Genomic DNA, 25,942 nt, shown 5'->3' with positions numbered 1-25,942 from the left:
TTTGAAAGTGCATACACAACTGTTTAAATAAAAACATTTAACTTTATGACATTTTTCTTGCCAGTTTTTTAGCATGGAAACTTTCCCATAAACCTTTGGTGCTCATGCAAAACTGGTAGCAATCCTTTAGTCATTTCACAAAATGCTTTAACATTAGGTCTTATGTGATACTTCTCATGTTGTTTAACTAGATCATTTTATTTTGCATTAGAGTTCTTTTTAGCAATATTTGTAAGTAAAATAAATTTCATAAAAAGTTTAAATCTTCGTTTATATTTCAAAGATCACAAACAACAACTTTATTCAAAAACTTGTTTAAGGAGCATGGAATATTTTAATTGAACTTCAGTCTGAAACCAGTCGTTTTATTTTAAAATGTAAACATTGAAATTGTACCGATTGTGTCTTACGGATTTTTCCGTTTCACGGATAAAATAAATAACAGATCAGATATTATACATATTATGTTAATATGTATAAATATTTATATACATATATATATATATATATATATATATATATATATATATATATATATATTTAAAATATATATATATATATATATATATACATATATATATATATATATATATATATATATATATATATATATATATATATACATATATATATATATATATATATATATATATATATATATATGTATATATATATGTATATACATATTTAAAATATATATATATATATATATATATATATATATATATGCAAATATATGTATATTATATATATATAATATACATATATTTGCAAATCAACAATTAAAGGCAACATTAAAGCAGTTGAAAATAAAGATGGTCCGTTGTCATTGATAAAACACAAATTGCTTGTACCTCAAATGACTATTTCAATTCCGTTTATATATCTGAACGTTTGGAGACACTATCATAATTCAAAAATAGATGTCAAACTATGTCAGAAGAAATATACATCTCTGAAGGACTAGTACGAAACTGTGTGCTAAAACCAGATATTAGAGAATCTATAAGTCCTAACTGTGTTCATCCATATGTATTGAAGCACGCTTCATAAAGTATGAGTTTGGCTTTATATCTTATTTATAAGAAATCAATTTTAAGTGATTTTATCCCAGACTAATGGAAAAGAGCTAATGTAACTTCTCAATAAAGAAAGTAAAGAAAGCTTAACCTTGTAACTATCGTCCAATATCTTTAGCTTCAATCCCCTGCAAAATCATAGAACGAATTATAGCTGACAAAATTATTATTCATTTAAATTCTAACAAACTTTTGACTATTCATCAACATGGCTTTAGAAAACGTAAAAGCTGAACAACTAATCTTTTAGAGTACTTAGACATTTTAACTAGCAGCATAGACGTTGGAAAACCAATTGACGTTTTATATACTGATTTTGCAAAAGTTTTTGACCGTGTTTTACATAAACGTCTGTTAATAAAGTTATCCTCTTATGGCATCAAATCTAACTTATTAACTTGGATTAAATCATTTCTATCTGAAAGACAACAAAAAGTAGTCCTGGGTAACATACCTTCATCAAAATGTTGTGAGTGGAGTAGTTCAAGGATCAGTATTAGGTCCATTATTATTTTTAATTTTTGTAAACTATTTACCAGAACAAGCAATTAATACTTCAAAATTGTACTTCGATAATAACAAACTTATTACACCAGTTACTTCAATAATAGATCGTGATGTCATGCAAAATCGAATTGATAGATTAGTAAAACAGGCATACAAATGGGTTTTAATATTGAAAAATGTAAGATAATGCACTTTGGTATACATAATCAAAACTTTGATTATTACATGACTGATAATGATATTAGGATCAAATTATTAACAACAAACATTGAAAGAGATTTATGAGTTTTGATATCAGACAACTTAAAATGAACAATGCAAATCAGAGCAGCAGCTTCAAGAGCAAATAGTAAATTAGGTACTATTGCCAAAGCTTTTAGTTATAAAACTTGTGACTCTTTCAAGAAGCTATATTGTGCGTATGTGAGACCGCATCTAGAATTTTTTGCTTAGGTATGGAATCCATTCTTGAAGAATGACATTGATATACTTGAAAATGTGCAAAGGCGTGCAACTAAGATGATACCTGAAATTAAGCACCTTTCATACGAAAAAAGGTTAATCAAAATGAATTTAACAACGCTAATCGAAAGAAGAAAACGTGGTGATTTAATTCAATTTATAATTTTTTCTATCATATTGAAAATATCTCATAGCACAATCCTCCTAAATTTTGTGAATCGTTATTGCTATCTAATACAAGCAGCTAATAAAAGCTGCAATCAGTTTAAACACAGTTTATGCACTCAATAGGTCAAAAGTCTAATGCGAAAAATTTCTTCACAAACCGAATTGTAAAGACATTGAGTATTTTGTCATAGTCAACCATTGAAGAATTAACGGTGAACAATTTCAAGACCAAAATAGATAATTTATTTAAAATTATGTGACTACTAACTAACTTCTAGAAACAATAAAAAACTATTATTTGTTGTTTATATTGTTAATTATAAAAATATTATTGTTAAAGGCTGTCACAGATTTAACATGGCGTTAAGTCTCAACAGCAATAACTATTATTATTATTTATATATGTATATATATATATATATATATATATATATATATATATATATATATATATATATATATATATATATATATATATATATATATATATATATATATATATACACACATATATATATATATATATCTGTGTGTGTGTTTGGTTTACTTTGCACAGTGTTCACAATGAGTTTTGCGGTGAGTTTAGCATACAAAATTGTAACACTTATCACAAATACTTCAAACTTTTTAATCAAGTGATCTAACACAGAGCTTGCATCTACCTCGTTTTCTTTTCACTTCAAAATTGCAATTAACTTTTGCTTTATATTTATCATTGTTACTTTTTGTGTTATTTTGTGGATCTTTGAACGACTTTGAAGGACTTACTTTAACATTTTGTAATGAAATATTTGCAAATGACTCGCAAATAGAACCGTGTAACTTTAAAGACATATTTCGAAGTAAACTGTCTTGACTGGAGGTGGTTTGCTACCAGAGATTTACTAAGTCCTTTAAAAAACAATTTTTTTTGATGCGTCTTCTGTTTGTTTCATGAAGGATTTAAATGCATCTCAATTAGAAAAGCATTAGCAGCAGATATGTTTAGGATGTTGTAAAAGATTACCGTAGACCACCGGAATTACAAAAAAATAGACAAGTAAATAATAGATTTCATAAACTTATATATTTTATTGCAATATTTATAATTACCTGCTGGTCCTTTTGTAGAAAAAGTAAAGACCATTTGGTCAAGAGTATCTACTCTACCTTTTGTTGAATTAAAGCCATTATCTTATTTTGTTATATATATATCTTATATATTTTGTTGAATTATAGCCTGCAATTATCTGTTGTATTTTTTCAGGACGGTTCGATAGCTCTGCATCCCGATGATTGCTACTCAGCAAAATGACTGATTTTCCTTTCTTTGGGACTTATGAGACTAAAGCTAATCTTCCTTGGTGACCAAACACTAAAGGGTAGACTTCTCGTATTCGATCAGGTAAAAATTGTGTAGGTAATTGTTTTTTATTTTTGCGCATTGCTCCAACTAAACTTAATTTTTTCCTCCAAAAGTTCTTGAGCACGTGTTATTGATGCGAAAAAATTGTTCATTATAATATTTCTTCCAGATATTTTTTATGGCTTCAACTAAATCATGCACTACTAGTTGCCCTTGATTTCTTTCCTACCCTCCCCAGGAACACGAGTAGAATAAATTTATGCATTTAAGACATAGCTGGTGCTAGAATCACAAAATAACCCATATTTAGCTGGTTTGGATTTTATATATTGTCTAAAGGAACAACGTCTGCGAAATGGGACCAGCGGTTCATTAACAGTAAAATTTTCATATGGTTCATTTTCATATACCCAAACGTCAAAAACCTCACGAATTGGTGCAAATTTGTCGTTGCGGCGTCTTAATAAATGTGTTGCTTTATCGTCAAATCTCAAAACTCTTGAAATGATATGAAAACGCTCGCAAATCATTACCGAACAAAAAATCTGCCGGCCATTTTTAATGTTCCATAGCTCCTCTCTAGCTTCCCCTACTGATCGGTAAATACCTGCTAAAAATAAAAGTCCAAGAAACCTATTTAGTTCATGCTCAGATATTGGTGCCCATTTTTCTCTAAAAATAATTTAACCTTCTTTGTTTGATTTAGTTAGAACTTTATTGAAGATCTTTGGGGTTAAAAAAAGGTTAAAAGCAGCATTTATTGAATCTGTCATACGTATTGCATATAGTTTTAACCCTGGTTAAAATTTCATGACAATTTGTGCAGCAAATTTTTTAGAATTGTTTAGTTTTTGTTTTTGCCATATTTCATTACTTTTTGGGCACATATAAACATTTCTTGTATTGCTAACTTCCACTCCAGTTTCAGCTATTTCTTTTTAGTTTTATCTAGACTTATTTTTTTAGCTCGATCATTATTTATATTTCCTTTTCCTAATACTTGATTTGCATAATTTATTTTCCCTTGACAATTTGTGCCATAAATGCTGCTAGTGTCTTAAACTACACCACGAATTCTACATCTTCTAGCTCCTAATACTGATGTTGATTTATTTTCTACTTTTGAAATTGCAGGAGTATCTACTTGAAAATCAGCATCAACTGATAACTCGGTCGTTTTAGATCTTCTGATATTTAACAGGTACATAAAACTTTGAATAAAAATACTAACTATATATATATATATATATATATATATAAATATATATATATATATATAAATATATACATATATATATATATATATATATATATATATATATATATATATATATATATATATATATATATATATATATAAATAGCTTACAAGCTCATTAGCAGATGATGACAAAGAAACTAATTTTGTTGACCTAAACGTTATTCAAATAATTTAGACTTCGAACCAAGTTGGATTAATGTTAACAATTATATAGTTAGTTCTATAAGTTCTGTAAGTTATGACGGAAAACCATTACCTCACTAAAGTTTCTTAGTTAATCTTATTGTAGAACAAAGTTACAATTTTGCAGCAAAATAATGGAAAATAATGAACTCAAACGTAGATATTTCAAAAATGGATACTATTAGTAAGAAACGATATCAGGTTGTACATAACATTCATATTATATCGTGGAGTCTTGTGAAAACTAACATATGGAACGAATTTTTCAACAAACCATTTGTTTGACACACCGTTAATACAATAAGAAATCTCCTATAATATGTTTTGCCTTATCGAGAAATTTCTTTAATTTGTTAATAGCAGTAATTTGCCAAAATATTTCAGTAAAAAAACAAAGATTGAAGCATTTTATAATTACTTAGTAAACAAGTAACGGTTATCCATAATAACCTGTTGTTGAAAGTTTTTACTGTAATAATTAACAAACCGTAACCTCTTTAGTAAATTCTGAACGTACCGCATAAAATTATATCAAAAGATAAACCGCTATTACTTTAGGGAGGTAACTTTCGCTAAAAGCATTACCTTCTAAGCATTTTAAAAGATTTTTTATGTGTGAATCTTAATCAGGTTATATTTGGAATTGCTTTTTGTACACTGGAACTGAAATGAGCAACAGTTTTGCTCCTGATTTAGAGAAATACATATATCAATCTACTAAAATTATTATTACACAAATGGATATCTTCATTAGAAACGGTTATTGTACGTAACAACTGGTGCACATCTTATGAAATTTTTAAGGTATTGCTAGATCATAACCAATTGAATTGGTATATTACGCAAACAGTTACCACAAGACATAATGAATTCTAAGAATCTTAAAACTGGTGATATTTTAGTGCGATATATTACAAAAACAAGTTTAATGTGTGAAAAATGGAGATATAAGAAAGATGTGCACATGCTTAGTACCTGTGTTCGATATAATACAGCCAAAACAAAAGCAGGTAAAAAAGAATGTGTACCAATCTGACAAAATGTGGACAATCAACAATTTTAAGAGAAAAAAAGTAGAAAAATAATATAAATATATTTTTATGCATCTAATTTGATGTTTTTATACATCTAAACTAGTGTTTGTGAATTCAATGCAAGTACTATATAACAAAAAGTTATCACCTTACATGACACTCTTAGAGTTTCGAGAATCAATTATTATTGAGAGCATTGTAAAATATCATGAATCAGTGGAAAAATATAGAAAAAAACAGAAATCGATTTTGAAATAGTTTGTGGAGAAAGTTTAATTACCGCTGGATAAGTTGATCATAACCCATCGATTTTTTATGATTTGATGTTTAAAATTTTTATAAGACGTTTTATTAGGAAAATAATTTTTTTAAACAAATGAGTTACCGAGGTCAACACTTGATATTTCGTCTCTTTTTCCGTCTGAGGCTAATTTGTTTTGATTAGTTTTTAACAGTTTTACAGACTCACGTGATTTGTGTATGTTATTAAAATACGAGGAGATTAATTTTTTGCAATTTAATGCAATTTATATTTGCATTTAAGTGCTAATATAAATTGCAATATCGCCGCATTTATAATTTCTTTTGATGTAAGCTTTTGTGAGTTTTATATTATTTAATACATATATATATATATATATATATATATATATATATATATATATATATATATATATATATATATATATATATATATATATATATATATATATATATATATATATATATATATATATATATATATATATATATATATATAATTAATTGTTTGATTTTGCTATCATACCAAATAGGAGCTATATTTTTTCTTTTTCTAATAAATTTCAAGCGACGATCTTTATATAGTTTTAAAAACTTTTTAAAATAAACATTAAATTGCAATAAGATGCACATTTAATTGCTCAAGTCCACTATGTGTAGTGTATGATTTGCACATTCTAACATCTCGTGCAATATCTGTCCGCTTTCTCTATGCTACCTTTCTAACTTGACTTTCACTTTAACTTTCTTCGTTATTCCAAAACTCACTTACACTTGGTCAGCAAAGCGGGTGATGATGCTATTTAGTGAGCTGAACTTGTCTTTACTTGCTCGGGTATGTGGCCTCTATATGGCAATTAGCCGGAGGAGGATAAACCAAAATACCCATTAAATTGCAATCTAAAATCAAATTATTTCAATTTTGTGAGCAACAAATCTGTTAAAAGAGTTGTAACCTCTTCACGACTATCTTCGACTATCAATCATCGACGTTTTTTCTATTATCGAAAACTTTAAACACTTTAATAGTATCGAAGAACCTACAACACCGGGGGGCGGGTAATGCGGGGTAAATTGACAATGGTGCCCTTTCACTTCGAAACCCATGTCGTCATTTGTCCATTTTTTGGCAGGAAATATTTCAATAGGTCTTATATTTAAATAGATAATAGAATTTAATATATAGAATGTGAAAATGGAATTAACTCAAAGTTTTAATTTTTGTGACTTAACGCGTTTTGCAGATAGGCTCCTCATTTTTTTCCAAAATTTTAGTTTCGTCGTTTCTTGTAAGTAGTGAACAGAAATAATCGGCTCCGACCGATATTGAAACCGACGTTTCTGCTTCAATAATTTTTCACTTTTCCATTTCCGGCCAAAATTTCGGTTCAAACCGCAACCGATATGAACCGAAATTTTTATAAATTTTTTTTAAATTAAGATAACTTTCTTTTAATTTAGAGTGGGATCATGACAATTTCTAAATTGTAATCGTTTGTTAGTAAATAAATTTTTAATTATAACAATTGCAGGAATTTTCATTGAAATCACGTTACATGATAGTTTTAAGTTACTATTCTCAAATCATTCTTAAAATGAATTAACATTTGAGTTAAGCAACCCAAATCAATAATTTCATCAAAAGTTTCTCAGTGCAAAATTTTACCGTGGAAAATAATCGATAGAAAAGCTGTTTGTGAAATCATTTAACCGTGACAGCCAGTGATTTCAAATACGCAACTTGCAATATCTGCAGTTTGAAAATATCTCGTGGATCGCATAATCCAAAACTTCAATCACTTAGCGGACTTTCATCGCATTGAAGAAGTCGACTCCTTCAGCTTCCTCTAAAAAATTTCCTGACTAAAAAAGCAATACTCACCACTATAGGCAGTCCTGAAAATATACCGACTTCACATCAAGTTGAGCGTATTACAATTAAAAAAAAGAAAAATACTCTTATTTGATATCAGATCAAAACGGCAGAGAACTAAAATGTTGCAATTTACAATGACTGGTTGGGTTGACAATATCTCAAAAATTGTCTCAAACTCCAAAGAAGGTCTGAAGTTTCATAGATCTATATTAAAAAACAACATTAAAAGCAATGTTTAGATTGGCAAAAGTAGCGAAGAGATTCCTCACACCTCCACCAACTGGAGACTAAAGTCTGTTTCTTTTAAATGAAAGAAACAGACTTTTGCCACAAAAAATGAAAAAAAATGTATTCTGCAAAGAAAATATTTCAACTATTAACTTTAATTATTAAAATGTCTTTACATATTAAGTTTTTATCAAATTTTTTTTGCTTAAACTCGGTGATCATATAAAGGTTCAGGGATTTTTAACATTCTCTTTCAAATTTTGACCGCAATTTCGGTTTTCGTTTTGGCTACGGCTTTGCTGAACCGAAAGTTCGGTTCTTTCGGTTTTGGCTCAAATTTCGGTTTTAGTCGATCACTACTTGTAAGTAAATTAGGAATGACTGTTTCGTTTTCAGAGCTCCTGCAAAATGTTATTTTTAATAAGCCTATAAAGAAAACATTTTTTTAAATTTTTTTTTTAAACTCAACAAATATATACCTTTTCTAAACAACTTACTCCATTAACCATTTATTAATATAAAAGTTGAAATCTCATGGAAATAAAATTTTATGGTATTATATATTTACAACCATTTGGTTTTAAATGAAAAATTAATTCTATAGATATTTGAAGATAGAGATTTTTTTAGTAGCTCTATCGCTGAACAAAGCTTTTTCATTCAAGTCTTTTTCATTTGCAATTATACTTTCACTGGTTTAAATACCCTTCCATAGCCACTCCACCTTCCATAATCTGTCTATATTATTTTAAGATTTTATAGTTATCTATTGCCAACTGCTATAACGGCTTGATTTACAGAATTTTTTATAACTGCAATCTGCAGCCATAAAAGATTCTGTAAATCAAGTTTCTGTTATCTTGATTTACAAGAAACGGTAACTATATAACATTATAATAGAGGCAAACTTGAAGTTTTTGTTTAAATCATCGTTTAAATTATTTCTTTTCTTAATAAAGCTATTACTCTCTCAATCTATGTTATGTCTGGGCCAATGAATAATCCTGCAAGTTTAGAGTTTCTAAGCCCCTACACTTTACAATACTTCAACTATTGACACTAGTTCTACTAGTGCTGGTGTACTCTTACTTGCACCCAAGTTTTAAATCTTCTAGTATAGATTACTTTAACATTAATTCCATTATCGCAAAAAAAATTTTTAACGACATGTTTGGTCTATTTTTCTGCCAGTATTTTTTTCCCAAAATAGTGATATTTTTGCCTTTTATTCAACTTGGTTATTTTTAATTTTATTTGCTTTCAGAATGTTAGATTCCAATATATTTTTACTTTTGGTGGAATTAAATAAGTTGGTATTAATTAGGGTTCTTTCTTAAATAAAAATGACTTTTCAAGCCGTTTACTCTTTGTCTTAAACTTTGATTTAAATTGATAATACGATTTTACATCAATAATTTTTTGCATTATATAATCATTGAAAATGATTGTGTGATGAGAGACTATTATGATACATCATAATAATTTCTCTAAACACAATTTTTTAAACGCTTTTAACTCTTTTTTGTTAACTACTTTTTTATTTTATTTTTTTTTTTTTTGAATATTTTGTCATTAAAAAAAAAAAAGCTTTTACTATGTTTTTACAACAAAAAAATATAACATAAAATTTTTGACCGGAGTTAGGAGAAGACAATGTCTTATCATCCAAAATTGAAAAAATTTTAAAAATTTTCTATAATTTTTGATTTTAATATTTTACTTTCAACAACTTCGGTTTTCATGTTAGGAGCAGTAGTTGTTTGAAAGTTGTTATTACATTAATTTTTTTGGGTCAATTTTATTTAATTCATTCTCAGAGTAATAACGTAGTTAATAATTTGGTTGACTGAATATGGTAAAAATAAAAAGCAACAAAGTTAAAAAAATACATTTTTTTTTCAATACACAAAAATTTTAGCAGATACTTTGAATGTAAGCAATTGTTACAGTATAAGTCGATAAGGTTTACTTTGATTTCAAATTAGCAAAAGTTACTTAAGACACATAAATGTAAACTTAAGACTAATGTTAATGACATGCATAAATTATGAATGAATATAACCCTTAAAAAAAAAATAAGAATCTATGCATCTAATGTTTTACGTCATTATTTATCATAATAAGTAATGACGTATGCTATAATTAGCTATGATAATAGAACAGTAGACTGTTCTTTTACGTCCGAAAAACAGTTTATAAAAAAATACGTGAATCTTTTAACAGGTTTATTTGAGAAAATAATCTCTCAATGCAATTTTAATAGCAAGACTATGTTTAGTGAAACTTTTTTAGTATCACTAAGAAATATTTTTATTCCTATCTTTTCGTATGTCTAAAATTAAATGAAGTTAAAATTTTTTTAGATTACTCAGTTTAGATATAAAATTAAATGAAGTTAAAATTTTTTTAAATTACTCAGTTTAGATATATAAAATTTTGCTTCATATTTCAAGTATTATTTTTCAATTTAAAATGATATTGATGCTATACGACAATAAAACATTTAAAGAATATAACTTTTTAAAACAAACAAAAATGCATTTAACTTCTTACAAGTTTTATGTCTGAAAACAAAATTAAAAACGAACCCATTTTATTGTAACCCATTTTAAGCACTATATATATATATATATATATATATATATATATATATATATATATATATATATACATATATATATATATATATATTACAAATAAAACATTATTATGAAAGAACAATATGTATTTATTGACTCTTTAAAGAAAATATACTTAAATGTCAATATTTTGTTGAGCCAACTTTAGCCACTAGAAGAGCTTAAATTCTGCGCGGCGTGCTGTCAATGCAGGATTGTACCGCCTCCTGCATTTGAGGATGATGATTCTAGGCGTAAGGTATTCTTTCTATGAGTTAAGGTTTGTTTATAATGTTATCTTTAGCCACTTTTCTTTTCATCAACTCCCAAACGTTTTCTATGGGGTTCAGATCCGGGGCTGTTCCCCGGCCAATCCAACAGAGAAATATTTTGCTCTGCCAAAAAAGCTTAGACAGATCAAGCTGTATGCCAGGGAGCTCCATCTTGCATAAAATTGAATGGTTCCCCATTTGGAAACCATTCTTGGAGCTGCGGAGTTAACCAATTTTGCAAGACATTTTTGTTCTGGTCTTGCTTCATCATACCATTTACCACGTCCAGACGTCCAGTGCCTTTGCTGCTAATGACTGACCAAACTATTACTTTTGCAGGGTGCTTCACAGTCTGAACAACACAGTCAGGATGAAATTTTTCTCCGTGACGACGACGCACAAACTGAGCTATGTTATGCAAAATTTCAAATGTGCTTTTATCACTGAAGCAGACCTGTCAATAATAGCAACAAAAAACACAAAACATTTGTGCTGGTCTTCTTTCATCATAGAAAAAGGTTAAAAGCATTATTTGTGAAGAAATTGTAAAGAAATTGTAGCAACTTACCGATCTCCAGAAGTCCAGATTTTTATCACGGAACTGCTTGGCCCACGTCAGACGCTTATTTTTATTGCAGGTGTTAACTTGGGCTTCCTGGCAGCGCAGCAGGCCTTAAAATATAAATCTAAGAATTTTCTTCGAGCAGTGCGTTTAGAAGCATTCACATTAACACCTTGGAGTTGCAATGTTATCAGTTTAGTGGTAGCAAATCTGTTTTCAAGGCAAATTTTCTTTAAAGATATTTCTGCCCTTGGAGTGAAAATAGGCTTTCTACCGCATTTTTTCTTTCGTTTTGGGATCAATTCTTCCCCTGGCTCAATTTTCTGTTTTATCCGTTGTATACTAGCTTCAGATATCTCCAATCTTTGTGATATTTTGCGATTTGAAAGTACTTTAGCATTCACAAGGGCCTTTATTTCAGCTTTTTCGCGTGGTATAAGATCGGCTTTTTTACCCATGTTTAAAGTGTTCAAACTTATTATTATTTATAAACGTTGCACACGAAATAAACAGCTAAATGCGTAATATGTACTGTAAAACTGCTAAACAAACAATTACTTCAGATAAACACGTCCGCAACTGAAGCCACCGCGAATGCGACTGGAGCTGCTTTCGACTTTAATTTCGCTTTAATGTACTAATTGACTCACACTGTAATACCATTTATGGAAAATACATACAAATGCGAATTGTATAATAAATTTCCTACATAAAAATCCATCACATCCATGTTTAAATGTGAATGCACTACATTTAAACTGGTATAATGCGATAAATTCTTAAAAAACTTGAGTGAGTCTAATAATATGGCCAGGGACTGTACATATATGTATGTATATTTGTGTATAAATGTATATAGTAGTAAGAGTATCAAAAACAGCCAAACTGAATAAGCTCTAAATAGGAATTTCCGAAATAATATCGAAATAAAGAATGAAAATAAAATTGTAAAAAATATAATTGTATTAAAAGTACGAAAAGCAAAATAAGGTTAAAATAGCTCAAAAGAGATTAAGTCGAAAAGGGATTTTTCGGATAAATTATCCATTTTGATAAGGATACCTTACTTAATTTTTAACTCATACTCTGTTAATATTTTTTTTATTCATCTTCACTTTTAACAAAGCTACAAGCAAAAACTATAAGAGTTCCTGGAAAAAAAAAGATGAAAAAAAATCATGATAAAGATAAATTGAGCAAAATCCATAGAACTAATGTACGCGGATAAAAACTAGACAAGCAAGAATTTTTGGAGGATTTAGGAATAGTCACACCAAACGGATGGGATTTAATTGATTTACAAGAAACAGGCAAATTAAGTTTTAGTAAATGGCACAAGCACTTTAGGGCAGCACCCGTTATATTGTTAAAAGAAAAGGGAAAGAGAAGCATTTATACGACAATGTGAGTTTGGTTGAAAGTTGGCTGCCAGAGCAGGATCAACTTGGTTTGCAGTGCATTTTTGCACCTTTTTTAAACGAGAAAGGGCATTTTTCGAAGATCTGCTCCAGATATAGCAACAGTATTCTATACAAGGACAAATTAGAGAACAATAGAGATAAAGAATAAATCGGGGAAAAAAAGGAGACGCAGTTTGAGCAGATGCTGTACTTGCAACAAATTTGATATATGGTTTCCAAGATAGGTCTGAAGTTAGAATTCATCCTAGAAGACAGAGGGTAGATGACTCATTAAGTATATTACTGCTTATAAAAATAAGAAGATCTAAACTGTTACAATGACGGTATAAAATAAGGGATTTATCTGAATTAAAGTTTACCAGCAGCTGAGAGCTCTATAACGTAGCAGAAATGAGATACTTTTCAAGATTATTTGCTACCTCCAAATAATCTGAGAGTGTTGGCTTTTTATCTAGACAAGAATAATTTGTAGTATCATCAGTGAACAATGCTACCGTTGATGCTACCTAAGATGACATTCTGGAAGAGACCCTTAATGTAAATTAAAAAAGATGGGGTCAAGGATAGAACCTTTAAAAACTCCAGAAGTTAAAGGAAATAAAAAAGAGTACTGTCCACCGACAACAACTCCTATACTATAATTGGTTAGGAAAAATTTAATAATCTTATTGATGTTACTTAAAACATCGTAAGAAAAGGACTTATTGAGAAGACCAGCATGCAAAACTTGATTAAAAGCTTTAGAAATAACACTAGCGATAGCCTTAACTCCTCTACATGTATCTAATGCGCAATAAAGCCTATCAGTTATTACCATCGATTATTCATCTGTAGAACGAGATATTTGAAATCCATATTGATGATTATTAATGATGAAGTCCGTAGATTCAAGATAACAGATTAAAATATTTGTTAGTTAAAGTTCCAAAAACTTTACTATTAAAGTAGAAAGACTAATGGGATGGTAGTCAAAAAATTCAGATCGCTCTCCGGAACGTTTGAAAATAGGGATAATAGATGCTGGTTTCTTGCAGGCTGAAAAATGAGACGCTGATAAGTACTTGGTAAATAGTTTTAAAAGTATAGACGACATTTCCGGAAAAAATTTTTGCAAGAATATATTAGGCATGTTGTCCAAATCACAAGCTGTAAAAGAATTTAAGCAGGAAATTGCTTTAAATACAGATGCTGAAGTAATACAAACGTGAAGCAATGGATTAAAATATTTGTAGGCTGAATCAGGATATAATAATAATGAAAAAAGAATCAAGATATGTCATTTCTTTGTATTTTTGCAATGAAGCAAGATGCTTGTGAATATGGAAGGTCTTATGTTTTATTTATAATATCAAATAAAAAATTGTATTAAATTAATATTGAAATAAAATTGATTTTGTCCAATACATATCCCTGTCAATCAGAGCTTTAGTAAGCTCTATTATATAATTAATATTAGTGAGGCTGATATATGTATATATATATATATATAAATATATATGTATATATATATATATATATATATATATATATATATATATATATATATATATATATATATATATATATATATATATATATATATATATATATATATATATATATATATATATATATATACATATATATATATATTTATATACATATATATATATATATATATATATATATATATATATATATATATATATATATATATATATTTGTATATATATATATATATATATATCATCATATATTTATATATACATATATATATATATATATATATATATATATATATATATATATATATATATATATATACATATATATATATATATATATATATGAGGGTTCAAATCAGGTCAGCAGGTGGGCCAATGCTTCAGATTCAATCTTTTTTCCTCTGTATATTACTTGATTAAATGTGTTTTGTGTGATCTTTATCTTGTTTAAAATGCCTAGTGGAATCAGATCTAAAAACGTTCAATAAAGGTTGTAAATAACTTTTCTAATATCTCTTTATATCGATATTGATTGAGGTAATCACTGTATATATAGTTTAGCATGGCAGCAACTTGCTATTTCTTTCAACTGACATGCTTTTAAATCAATACTTTTGTTAATGCAAACTTGAAGTTTTAACTAACTGAGTTTTGAAATAACATTTATTTTTCGTCAGTTTATGCTGAGATACAGTTTTTACTAATTACATTTTTTCTTGACTGTTAATAATCCGCACAGAATATTTAAAAAAATCAATCAAAAAGAATCAAATATATTGTTTCTGAAAGGATTTAATTTTTTATCCTAATATTTTTTAAATGAAATAGTTTTTTTAAATATTTAGAACTTTTGCACACTCATTTTCACTCATATTTCAGTGTATTAAACTACTAAGTAATTCATGGAGGAAAAAAAAAAAGGTTGAAAAATATTTGATATTATATTTACTTTATTTGGTTTCACCTTTTTCTTAAAAAAAAAAGTTTCAAACTAAAATTAGTTTTTAATTTATAGTGATTTAAAGCTGACTATAAAAGTTTACGAGTTTGCAAAAACTTTCTGTAAGTTCTATATATATAAACTTGTTTATTTTTTTATAGAAACATCAAAATGGCACAAAATAATATATTTCCATACACAGATGAAAATATTCTTCAAAGCGAAGAGTTTAAGTTTAAGTTAAGCAATGGTATTGGAGGGGATTGGAGAAATCTTGGAAATATCTTAAATATTAAAGTCAACTATTTAGATACGATTGATCAAAATAATAATAAAACTGATGAAAAAGCATATTCAATGTTAACTAAATGGGTTCAAATAAATGACAATCCAACACTTATGGAGTTAAAGAAAGGGTTATTCAGCATAGAAAGAGTTGATCTAATAGGATTTGTTGATGAATTCATTTACTCATTCAGTAATTTTTTTTATTTTTTATTATTTGTCAATAATAATATTTTACTTTGTATAACATTTTTACATTCATAAAGCAATAGGCTTTAAAATATTATTTAAAGCACTCTACCTTTAATACACGTTTAACTATATTTCATTGGCAGTGTTTCAAAATCATTTGAAAACCTCTTTGACAATAAAGAATTATATAAAATAGTTTTTCAAAATTGAGGTAATTTTTTAAATGGCTTGAAAATAATTAAAAAGTAAGCTTTTAAATTTAAAATTAAAGCGACTAAAAGAATTTTGGTTTATAGTTTTAGAAAAATAAAGAGAAATATATTATAATAAAATACAGTAAAATAAAAAAAGATATTTATAAGGTAAATTGGAGATTTATTCACCAATAAACAATTTATATCCAAATTTAAGAGGTCATAATCAATGGTCGCTCAAACAAAATGTTCTTATATCTGAAGCAAAAAGACATTTCTTTACAAATAGAATAGTAAATAAAAGGAATATCCTAACCAATAAAATTGGTAATGCTGATGATATCAAAGTTTCTAAAAATCAACTAAACGAATATGAGAAAGCATTTTAAACTCAAATGGCTCGATCTAGTAATGCTCCTAAATTTAAATATGCGTAAACTTCTTAAAAAGTAAAAACTAATATTCGTAGCATTTATTATTGTTATTAGTATTTTATTACAAACCTTATTTGTATCTTACTCTGCTGTTATAGTGACGGAACTTCTGTTCCGCGACTCACATTTTGTTAAATGTACAGTAACAAGTTGTTTTAATGAGTTTATTATTAATTGCTTTTTAGAAAAACCAAACTTTAGTTAACGTTGTTACAAACAATATTAATTAAAGTTTTGTTTTTATAGTAAGCAATTAATAAACTTATTAAAATTGTATGTTTTTTTAATCCTAAAACTTCCCTCCCTTCAAAAAGCAAAACTGAAAAAAAAAACTTTAATTGAAGTTTTCGAACCAGTAACTATTAACCTAGTTCCACATATTTAAAAAACTCCTAACTTAGTTCCACGTATTTTTGATCTAAAATATAATATACATAACTATTTTTGATCTAAAAATAATAACAAAACAAAAATACGAAAATATAAAACAAAATACAAAACTATAAAATAAAAGTTCAAAAATTAAAAAAAAAAAATATTTTTTTGTACCAAAACAAGATTTTCAAAGTCTTTTTAAAATTCATTTTTTGAACGTCTTTAGACAATTTATTGACATAGTTTCGAAGCTATTAGTAGGTGTACTTAGAACTCTTAATACAGAGAAGTCTAAACGGTAGGGGTTTTTTGATAAAAACACCTAAAAAAAATTTTGGGTTTAAACAATTTAAAGATTTAAAAACTTTAGTTATTGAAAACCGCAGTTTCTCAGGTGGATGCTTGATTTATTTTCTAATTTTAGGATATCACTTAATAAGAGAGCAAGTATCTTTTGAACAATGCGATGTCCTTTTTGATAAATTTAATTAAACAGATTATTATTATATTTTGAGCAAAATATCTGAATCAAAGGACTGTATGAAAAATTGTAAAATATAAAAGTATTGTATCAAAAAAGAGCTTGTTCAAATGAAAATAAGTTGCTTATTTGTGTAAGAGCAAAGCATTTATTTTTTGCTTTACCAAACAAAAATTTAATATTATCATTAAACTTCAAATCCTTATCAATTGTAACCCCGAGATGTTTAACCTTAGAGAAAGCACATATCTTTGCATTTCCAACCATTAAAAATTGACCTTCACAAAGTTTTAACCCAACTAAAAAAAATTAATATTTGTCCGGATTTGCAACCATCTTATTTATAGTACACAATAAAGTAGCATTTGATTTTTATATTAGAAGAAGAGGTATATAATATATATCTATATCAAATATAAATGTAGTTTTATATTTGAAGGGGAGGTTTTGTAGGTAACGCTCTCAAAGTTGCTGACGAAAATATAAAGAGTGCTTTCGTCAGGAATGTTGCAGATTTCAAAGCCTTTTATAATTAGGGAAAAGTTACTTTTAAAGATAATAATGAAAATTAGTCCCATTATTTAACTTTGAGGCACACCAGATTCCGGGTCTACTCTTACCTCTGAGGTCTATTTTACCCTCTGTTCAGAAAGGTACAATAACAAAGAATTGAGAATTTTAGAAAACCCATTAACTTCTAACATTGCAATAAGCTAATCATTCGGAATTAATTTATATGCCTTCGAAAAATTAATAAATATTGAACTAGCAACACTTTCATCCACACCTTTATCCAAACAATCTTGACACTTTTTAAGCATATTAAAATGTGCATGCTGCGCAACATACTCTCCTCAAAATCCACACAACAATTTGTTAAGACTTAGCTTAATATATACCTGTATTTGCTCATAAATAACCATTTTAAAGATTTTTGAAAGAGCTGACAAAGTATTTATTGAGCGGTAGTTAGATTTGTTGGGTCATTATTTTTTGAAACATTAGCCGTTTTAATAAAGAAATAAATAATAGTATACCTCAAAATAACTTTGAGATGCACTATTGTTTATACAGGTAATAGGGTCTTCTTAAAAATCCGTGACATAAGTTTTTAGAACAAAGGTTGGAATATCCTTACTAGTCTTCTCAATATTTAAAAAATCAATGATTACAGTGATATCATAGGGAGAAAGTTTTTAATGAAATTTGAGTTTTGATAAAATTTAAATTTTGTTGAAATTTAAAGTCTTGAGAATACAATTTAGATTTTTTTTAATGTTTTGTTATACTAGTATTGTTTGCCTATCTTACGATAGCGGATTTAACTGAAACCAGTACATTGCAAGAAGAAGTCCAAAAAATCATATTACTATTTATAAGAAATAATGCAACGTTTGTAAAATGCAACATAAAATGTTTGATAGTTGAAAGTTATCTAATATAGTTAATCTTTGTTCAATTAGGATTTTACGCTTGTTTGAATTTCCAGATTTATTTTAAAGAAAAAAATTGCACTCTTTCCACACAGGTAAAGGAAGATTAAATAAATTTGCATAATCAAATAAAACTTTTTTTGTTTTTTTAATCAAGTTCACTACATAGTTCCTTTGCTCCCTGTAAAGAGACAAAGAAGTATCTTATATTTTAAATTGAAAATTTTTATTTTTATTTTTGAGCAAAGCATAAACGCTTTTTCATAATCTTCATTCATAAATGACTTATCGTTGCCTCATAAAGTTTTAGTTTTTATTGGGGCTTATAGATTTAGAAGTTCGCAAAAGATAACGTTAAATTTCCTGAAGTCATTAAAAAATCTAAACTTGTTTTTAATTGATTCAGAAAATCACTAAAAACTTTCATGTTCAAAAGACCTGAGAATTATTTTTTTCGCAGATAACTTGCAGAAAGAATTGAGCATTGTAAAAATAAGTTCGTGATGGTCAGTAATGCCCATGCAGAGAGTCTTCAAATATTGGAGACACATCTTATAAGACAAATCTTATAAAGCACCTTATGAGACAAATCTTATAAAACATTATTGGGTTATAAATTACAAGTTTTTTATAAAAAATTGAAATTTACTTATGTTTAATTAAAATTGTTATACAAGTTTAGTTTTATAACATAAAAAATTTAAACAAGTTAATTTAAAGTTAAACGTATAAAATATTAAAAGTTTAAATTTTTTACTTTTATTTTACCAAACCTCTATTTTTTATTCACCAGACATATTGTAGACAACACTGTTAACTTAAGCATAATTTCTTTGTGTTAGTCGGTTGGAATTAGTTGGCATTGGAGTTGTTATTGGAGCCATCCTGAGTTAGTCGTAATTTAAAATCCCCCTTTGATTCTTTATTTTGTGCGCCATTATTTGTGTTTAGAAAATCAGAAAATATTTAGTGCGTTACAGATAACAAAAAAATAAATCAAGTAAGGAAAACAAATACAGAAGGTGGTTTATGCTGAAGAAGCTATATTATTATTAGAATTGTCTTACCCTGCGAGATTGGAAAAGAAATTGTGCTAGCATCGAGAATGATGATAATGATGATGCAAAGGTATTTGCATATGAAACTTTGTCAAAGTATGTTCTTAACTTAGTTTTATCACTTGATTTCGCAAATAATCAAAAAAATAAGCTAATATCAATATCTGTCTTTATTAGTGTATGAAATGACCAACAACCTAATGTTTATAATTATGGCAAAATTGATATTCAATCCTCCAAACATAATTCCGCCTATCAAGTGTAAAAACAAATACTAACCTAGTTGAATTATTTAATAAAAATTTATATTAACACCTGCCATTAAAAAAGAAAGATCTAAATTAGATTTTTTTAAAATCATAAAGGGTATAAATATTTATTATATACAAATATTAAAAAGAAGTTAAATAAATTATCATTTGTGTTGCTTTTAAAAACAATTTTACTTTTATTATTATTATTATTTTTATAAAATGATAAATATATAACAATTATGACTGCTGTTTTTAGGTGCAGCAGAAAATGCTTGTTTAAAAACTCCACAAAGAGATTCCTACAAGCGTAGTTACAAGCATAGTTACAGTGAAGATGGTATTGAGAATAGTAATTCTTTTCAATACAACAAAAATACTGAAAAAATTGCTTTGATTGAAAACTCTGGTGGTATAAAGCAAATTATAAAAAGTTTACACCTAAATAAGATTCGTGAAAAGTTTAGTAATAAAACTGGCTTGAAAAAATCTACATCAGTTGATAATATAGTGACTTGTGATATTAAAACTGCTAAAAGTATGTTGACACACAAGACAGGGGGTTCTAAAAAAAGTTCCATCTATATTCGCCCTTTTCGAAAGAAAGTTGAAGACCAAGAAATCTTAAAAGAGCAGGTCCGAAAAAAAACAAACGAAAATCAGGAACAACCTTTGCCGGACAGCATTATTAAAAAATCTGTAGTTATCGACAAGAAAAAGATTCTTAAAAGAAGCAAAAGTTTTGATGTATTCGAAGATTTAGAATCTAAATCAGCTTATCAAATGTTTTTTGACAGAAGTATTTCAAACTTGGAGAGCTCAGAAAAAGAGTTATTATACTCTTATGATATTTTTTCAGGTATACTATAAATCCAAATGTTATTAACTTATAAACCATTACTTAAATTAAGGGTTATCATAACTAATGTTAGAAAAAAAATATATATATATAAAGAAAAAAAAAATAGTGGTTAACAACCAAAAAGAAAGTAGATTTTTTCATAACGTTTTATTTGATTGAAATTTTTTATCAGTCTGTAAATACAACATTGCCAAGTGACTAGTGGTTCTTGATAAACTACAGCGTATACTATTGTTATGATAAAATTGCTTGAATATAGCTTCATTGTTTTTAGTTTTATAGTACTATATTAGTAAGCCTATTTTTCTTTATATAAGTTGGTAGTTTAGAACAAAGGTTGGCAACCAACAGCCCGTTTGCCGGATGCAGCTCTTTTATCTAAATTAACGTGTTAAAATTATATTTAAATTTTACTAAACAAATAAAAACAAATAAAAAATTTAATTTATTGAAGTAAATCTTTTTTTTAAAAAATGTTTTTTTATGTAATAAATTGATTTGAAAGGATACAGAATTATACAAAAATAAAAAATGTAGTTGTTTATAAAATATTGCTTGCTTTTTATTGCAATACAAGCTTAGTTTAGCGTCCAAATTATGCTTTAATACACAATGCAAACACAGTGATTAAAAATTTGATTTGCTGAGTGTAATTGCTGGATTAAGAGGCTGGATCAAGAGGCTGGATTAAGAGGCAGGATTAAGAGGCAGGATTAAGAGGCAGGATAAAGAGGCTGGATTAATCAGATTTTCGTGATATTTGTTTGATTTTTTTTGTTATTTCTTTTTTCGGTGATATTTTGGGTTTGAAACTTTTTTGATATTTTCAAGGTATTTTTATACAACTGAAGTTAATCGAATAAATAATGTTAAATAATTGCGGTTTACCTGCAAACCTTTACAGTAATAAAACAAGAGCGTAAATGCGAGCAAGAGCAATTATTTCTGGAATGACATAACTAAAGGCAGGTTTAGAAAGAGCTGATATTAGAGCTGGGTCAGTGCTTGCATTTAAAGCAGCAGGATAAGCAAGGTTTGCAGCAGTGAGGGCTGTGTAACTATCAGGCAGTCTAAAAACAACTAGGGCGTTGTTAATAAATTGTAGGCAGTTATTGTTGGATTGTGTTGAATCGCTCGAAGAGCTTGTTTCTTTTTAAGTATACAGCACCAATGAGGTTAAAAAACTTCTGTTTTTTTTTATTTTTTCTATGAAAGTTTTCTTGCGCTGGTATACAGTATATGGTATACTTACACACTTACAAAATATAAACTCATATAACTTTAACACATTTAAACTCATAATATATAACATATAAAAATAACTAAATATATATGAATGAAGAAAAATATTTAAATTAGAAACATTTGTAAATAAAACTTAATTTTTGTAATATTTTTTAAATAACAATAGAATAAATGTTTATCAAATTTACAAAAGAAACAATCAAATGATCTAGTTTTTTATGTTATAGAAGGAAACATATTTTCTGTAATTTTTTTAAAATAAGGTAGTAAACGATTTCGCTCTTGAACTTGCAACATAAAGTTGAACATATGAAACAAAAGGGTTTTAAAAATAAACACCAACTTTATCAATAGCATGACCTTTGTAAAGAGTTTGATCTTTAAACAATTTCGATAATTTCATGCGCGCACATATTTAATAGTATGTAATGGTTTTTTTATGCGCGGAATTGCATAAAAACAAGTAAATGCACATAAAAATTAGGATATTTACCTTGAAGAAACAGTTGTTTACTTTATTTTTATTTTATTTTTTTAAAGAAAAGACATTGATCGAGCTTTATATAAGTTTATTTTAACCATTACAAATCTAAAATCTATAATGTTTGTACGTTTTTATTATATAACTCTTAAAATCAAGGTAAAAAACAACAAAATAACAAACAAGTTTGTACAATGAGTGTGAAAGCTTTAAATATTATATAATATTGATTAACAAAAATGAGCTTTCAATAAAAAATATTGTATTATATATATATATATATATATATATATATATATATATATATATATATATATATATATATATATATATATATATATATATATGATTTGAGTGTAGACAGCGTGTATAAGAGTGTATGTTATATTATTAGGAAAACATCAAACAATACGAATTCTCTTAATACAAATATTAATTTATTTTGAGAAGTTTTCACTGGGTTGTGGAGACCAGCATCATCAGCTCGTAAAATATTACAAAATTTTTTGAACGTTAAAAAAACAGTTTTAAAATGAAAAAATAAACTGGGAGTTTTAATTTTCTCCCAATTTATTTTTTCAGAGCAAAACTTGCTATGTGTTGCAATTGCTGACTGATAATGTTTGCCATCATTTAGACTTTTTCGGTGTTGTTAAATTCTTGTTCTAATTTGTAATTTTGTTTCTCCTACATATTTTTGAACAATTGCTTTCAACTAAATATGTACCAGGCTGGCTATTTTGGGGCAATCTAGATTTGCTTTTACATGTTAAAATTGTTATTAAATTAGGGTTTGATTTAAAAACTACTCTATAGCCAATTTTTCTAAATATTTTCCTTAACTTTGGTGATAGTGAAGGTATCTACGTTAATGATACTGTTGGGTAAGCATTGTTATTGGATTGAATTCTATTGGTCTTTACGGACCGTTTTTTCCTAATTTGATTTGCAATACTTTTTAGTTGGCTTTCGGTGTACACATTTTCATTAAAAACTTGAATAAGAAAGTTTATCTCATTTTTTAAATGTGTAACACTGCATCTGGAGTATGCTTTGTGAACACAATTGAATATTGCGCACAAAATTTTGGGGTCATGATTCGAGTGCGGTTTTATTTGAATATTTGTAATGGCTTCTTTTCTGTAGACTTTAAACTCATACTTACCTTTGCTGTTATTTATTATTGTTATATCTAGGAAATTCAGAGTTTTGTTATGGTTTTCTGTCTCAGTTTTGTATTGTATTGCAGGGTGTTGTTTATTTAAGATTATTTTGAATTTCTCTGCATCTTGGATGTTTGAAAATCTAGCATGGCTATCATCGACGTATCTTAAATAGGATTTTAAGTCGAGAGGAGGATTTAATGTCTTTGCAATTTTGAAGGCATTTTCTTCGTGATTTTGCAGAAAAGATTCTGCCAATACAACCATGAATGAAAGACCAATAGGACCAGAATTCTCCAATTCATGGATCTCGTTGTTCCACAAAAAATAGCAACGATGTAAACAAAGCTCTATAAGTGTTTTTGTTTCTGATATAGTAAGCTTGGTAGAACATCTGTCGGAATTATCTTTATTTAATTGATCTATATGAATTAAAGTAGCTTGTTTAAGTGGAATTGATGGATACAGGTTTATTACATCGAATGAAACTTGAACTTCGTTTTCGTCTACATTCCATGAGTTTGCTTTGTTAATAAAATCAAAAGAATTTTTCAAACCTGTTTTTTTAAGATTTAAGATAGGTTGTATTGCATTCACTAAGTAGTTAAGTATTCTATAATTAGGTGTGCCAATAGTTGATATAACTATTCTCATGGGGTAAGCTTTTTCAGGCTTATGAGCCTTAGTTAGACCATACATACAAGGTGGGATTGGATCACTTGGATATATACTGTCATATTCTGTTTTTGAAAATCTTTTTTTTTTATTAAGTTTTGAAAGATAGGTTTTAATTTTTATAGCATAACTAGAAGTAGGATCTTCACTTAAAACCTTTGTTTGACCAATTTGATCGCGAATTCTTTCTAAAGCTTTCCGTGTTAAATTCTCACATACCCATTACCCTTACCAAACGGATATATATCGACAAGTTTGTTTTCCTTAATTTCCTTTAGAGCTTTTCTTTGCTCTCTTGTTAAGTTTTGACTAATTCTTTTACCCATTTTAAGTTCTTTTAATACATTTTTTCTCAAATTCTGCGCATTTTCAACTTTGTTGTTATATTCTAGCTTTAAAGCAAACGACTCTGTTGTGGTGGTAATATCCATATATAGGATATGTTTTGACGAAGGTACAAAGTTTGGACCAAGATTAAGAAGATCATTTTGGTTATTAGGAATTTCGGTATTGCATAGGTTCAAAACAGCATTCTTAATATGTGTAGTTAATTTACCGTTTTTAATTTTTTGTTTATTCTTAAATTTGTTTTGCAGAATATTAAACTTTTTGAATAATCTTTCTTTTGATCTTATAAACATTATTTGGCGGGCTTTTTCAGTGATATTTTCAACTTTTTCATAGTTTTTTTCATCAAGAGTAGATTTAAGATTTTCCAGAAGGTTTTTTGTTTCATTTATAAAGATAAAATACCGTTTTTTAGCATCGTTTTTTAGACAAACCAAAATTTCAAATCGAAATCGAAAAACAATACTCATTGCTCTCATTGTACTTACAGGACTGTTGATAGGTAACGGTTTTGGAATAACCTTGTGTTTTTCGCACTTTTGTTAAAATATATACTGATTTTTAGATTTAGCTACCGACTTTTTTAATAACTGTAACTGTTCAGTTTGTTTGTAGATATCAGCTCAGTATTTAGCTGTAATATATTCTTTGAGTGTAGACATGTATAAGAGTGTATAAGACGTGTATAAGAGTGTATGTTATAATTCCTAATTTGATTTGCAATACTTTTTAGTTGGCTTTCGGTGTACCCATTTTCATTAAAA

General features: G+C 27.4%; 1 protein-coding gene across 4 annotated transcripts in view; it reads left to right on the top strand.

Moving 5' to 3' along the window:
• The window catches only part of LOC136075096 (uncharacterized), a 97,748-nt gene that overhangs the window by 6,376 nt on the left and 65,430 nt on the right, over positions 1-25,942 (top strand). For 2 of the 4 annotated variants that reach the window (XM_065787354.1, XM_065787356.1), the window contains exons 2-4: positions 3,463-3,600; positions 15,863-16,179; positions 20,664-21,263. In XM_065787354.1, coding sequence (XP_065643426.1) covers positions 15,873-16,179; positions 20,664-21,263 — 907 coding nt within the window. In that variant the 5' untranslated portion in view covers positions 3,463-3,600; positions 15,863-15,872. The remainder of the gene's footprint in view (positions 1-3,462; positions 3,601-15,862; positions 16,180-20,663; positions 21,264-25,942) is intronic. The other 2 variants (XM_065787355.1, XM_065787357.1) reach the window with 1 other exon arrangement.

The sequence above is a fragment of the Hydra vulgaris genome, chromosome 01 (genome assembly GCF_038396675.1).
Source record: "Hydra vulgaris chromosome 01, alternate assembly HydraT2T_AEP".
NCBI lineage: Eukaryota > Metazoa > Cnidaria > Hydrozoa > Anthoathecata > Hydridae > Hydra > Hydra vulgaris.
This window is presented reverse-complemented; position numbering and strand designations above follow the sequence as displayed.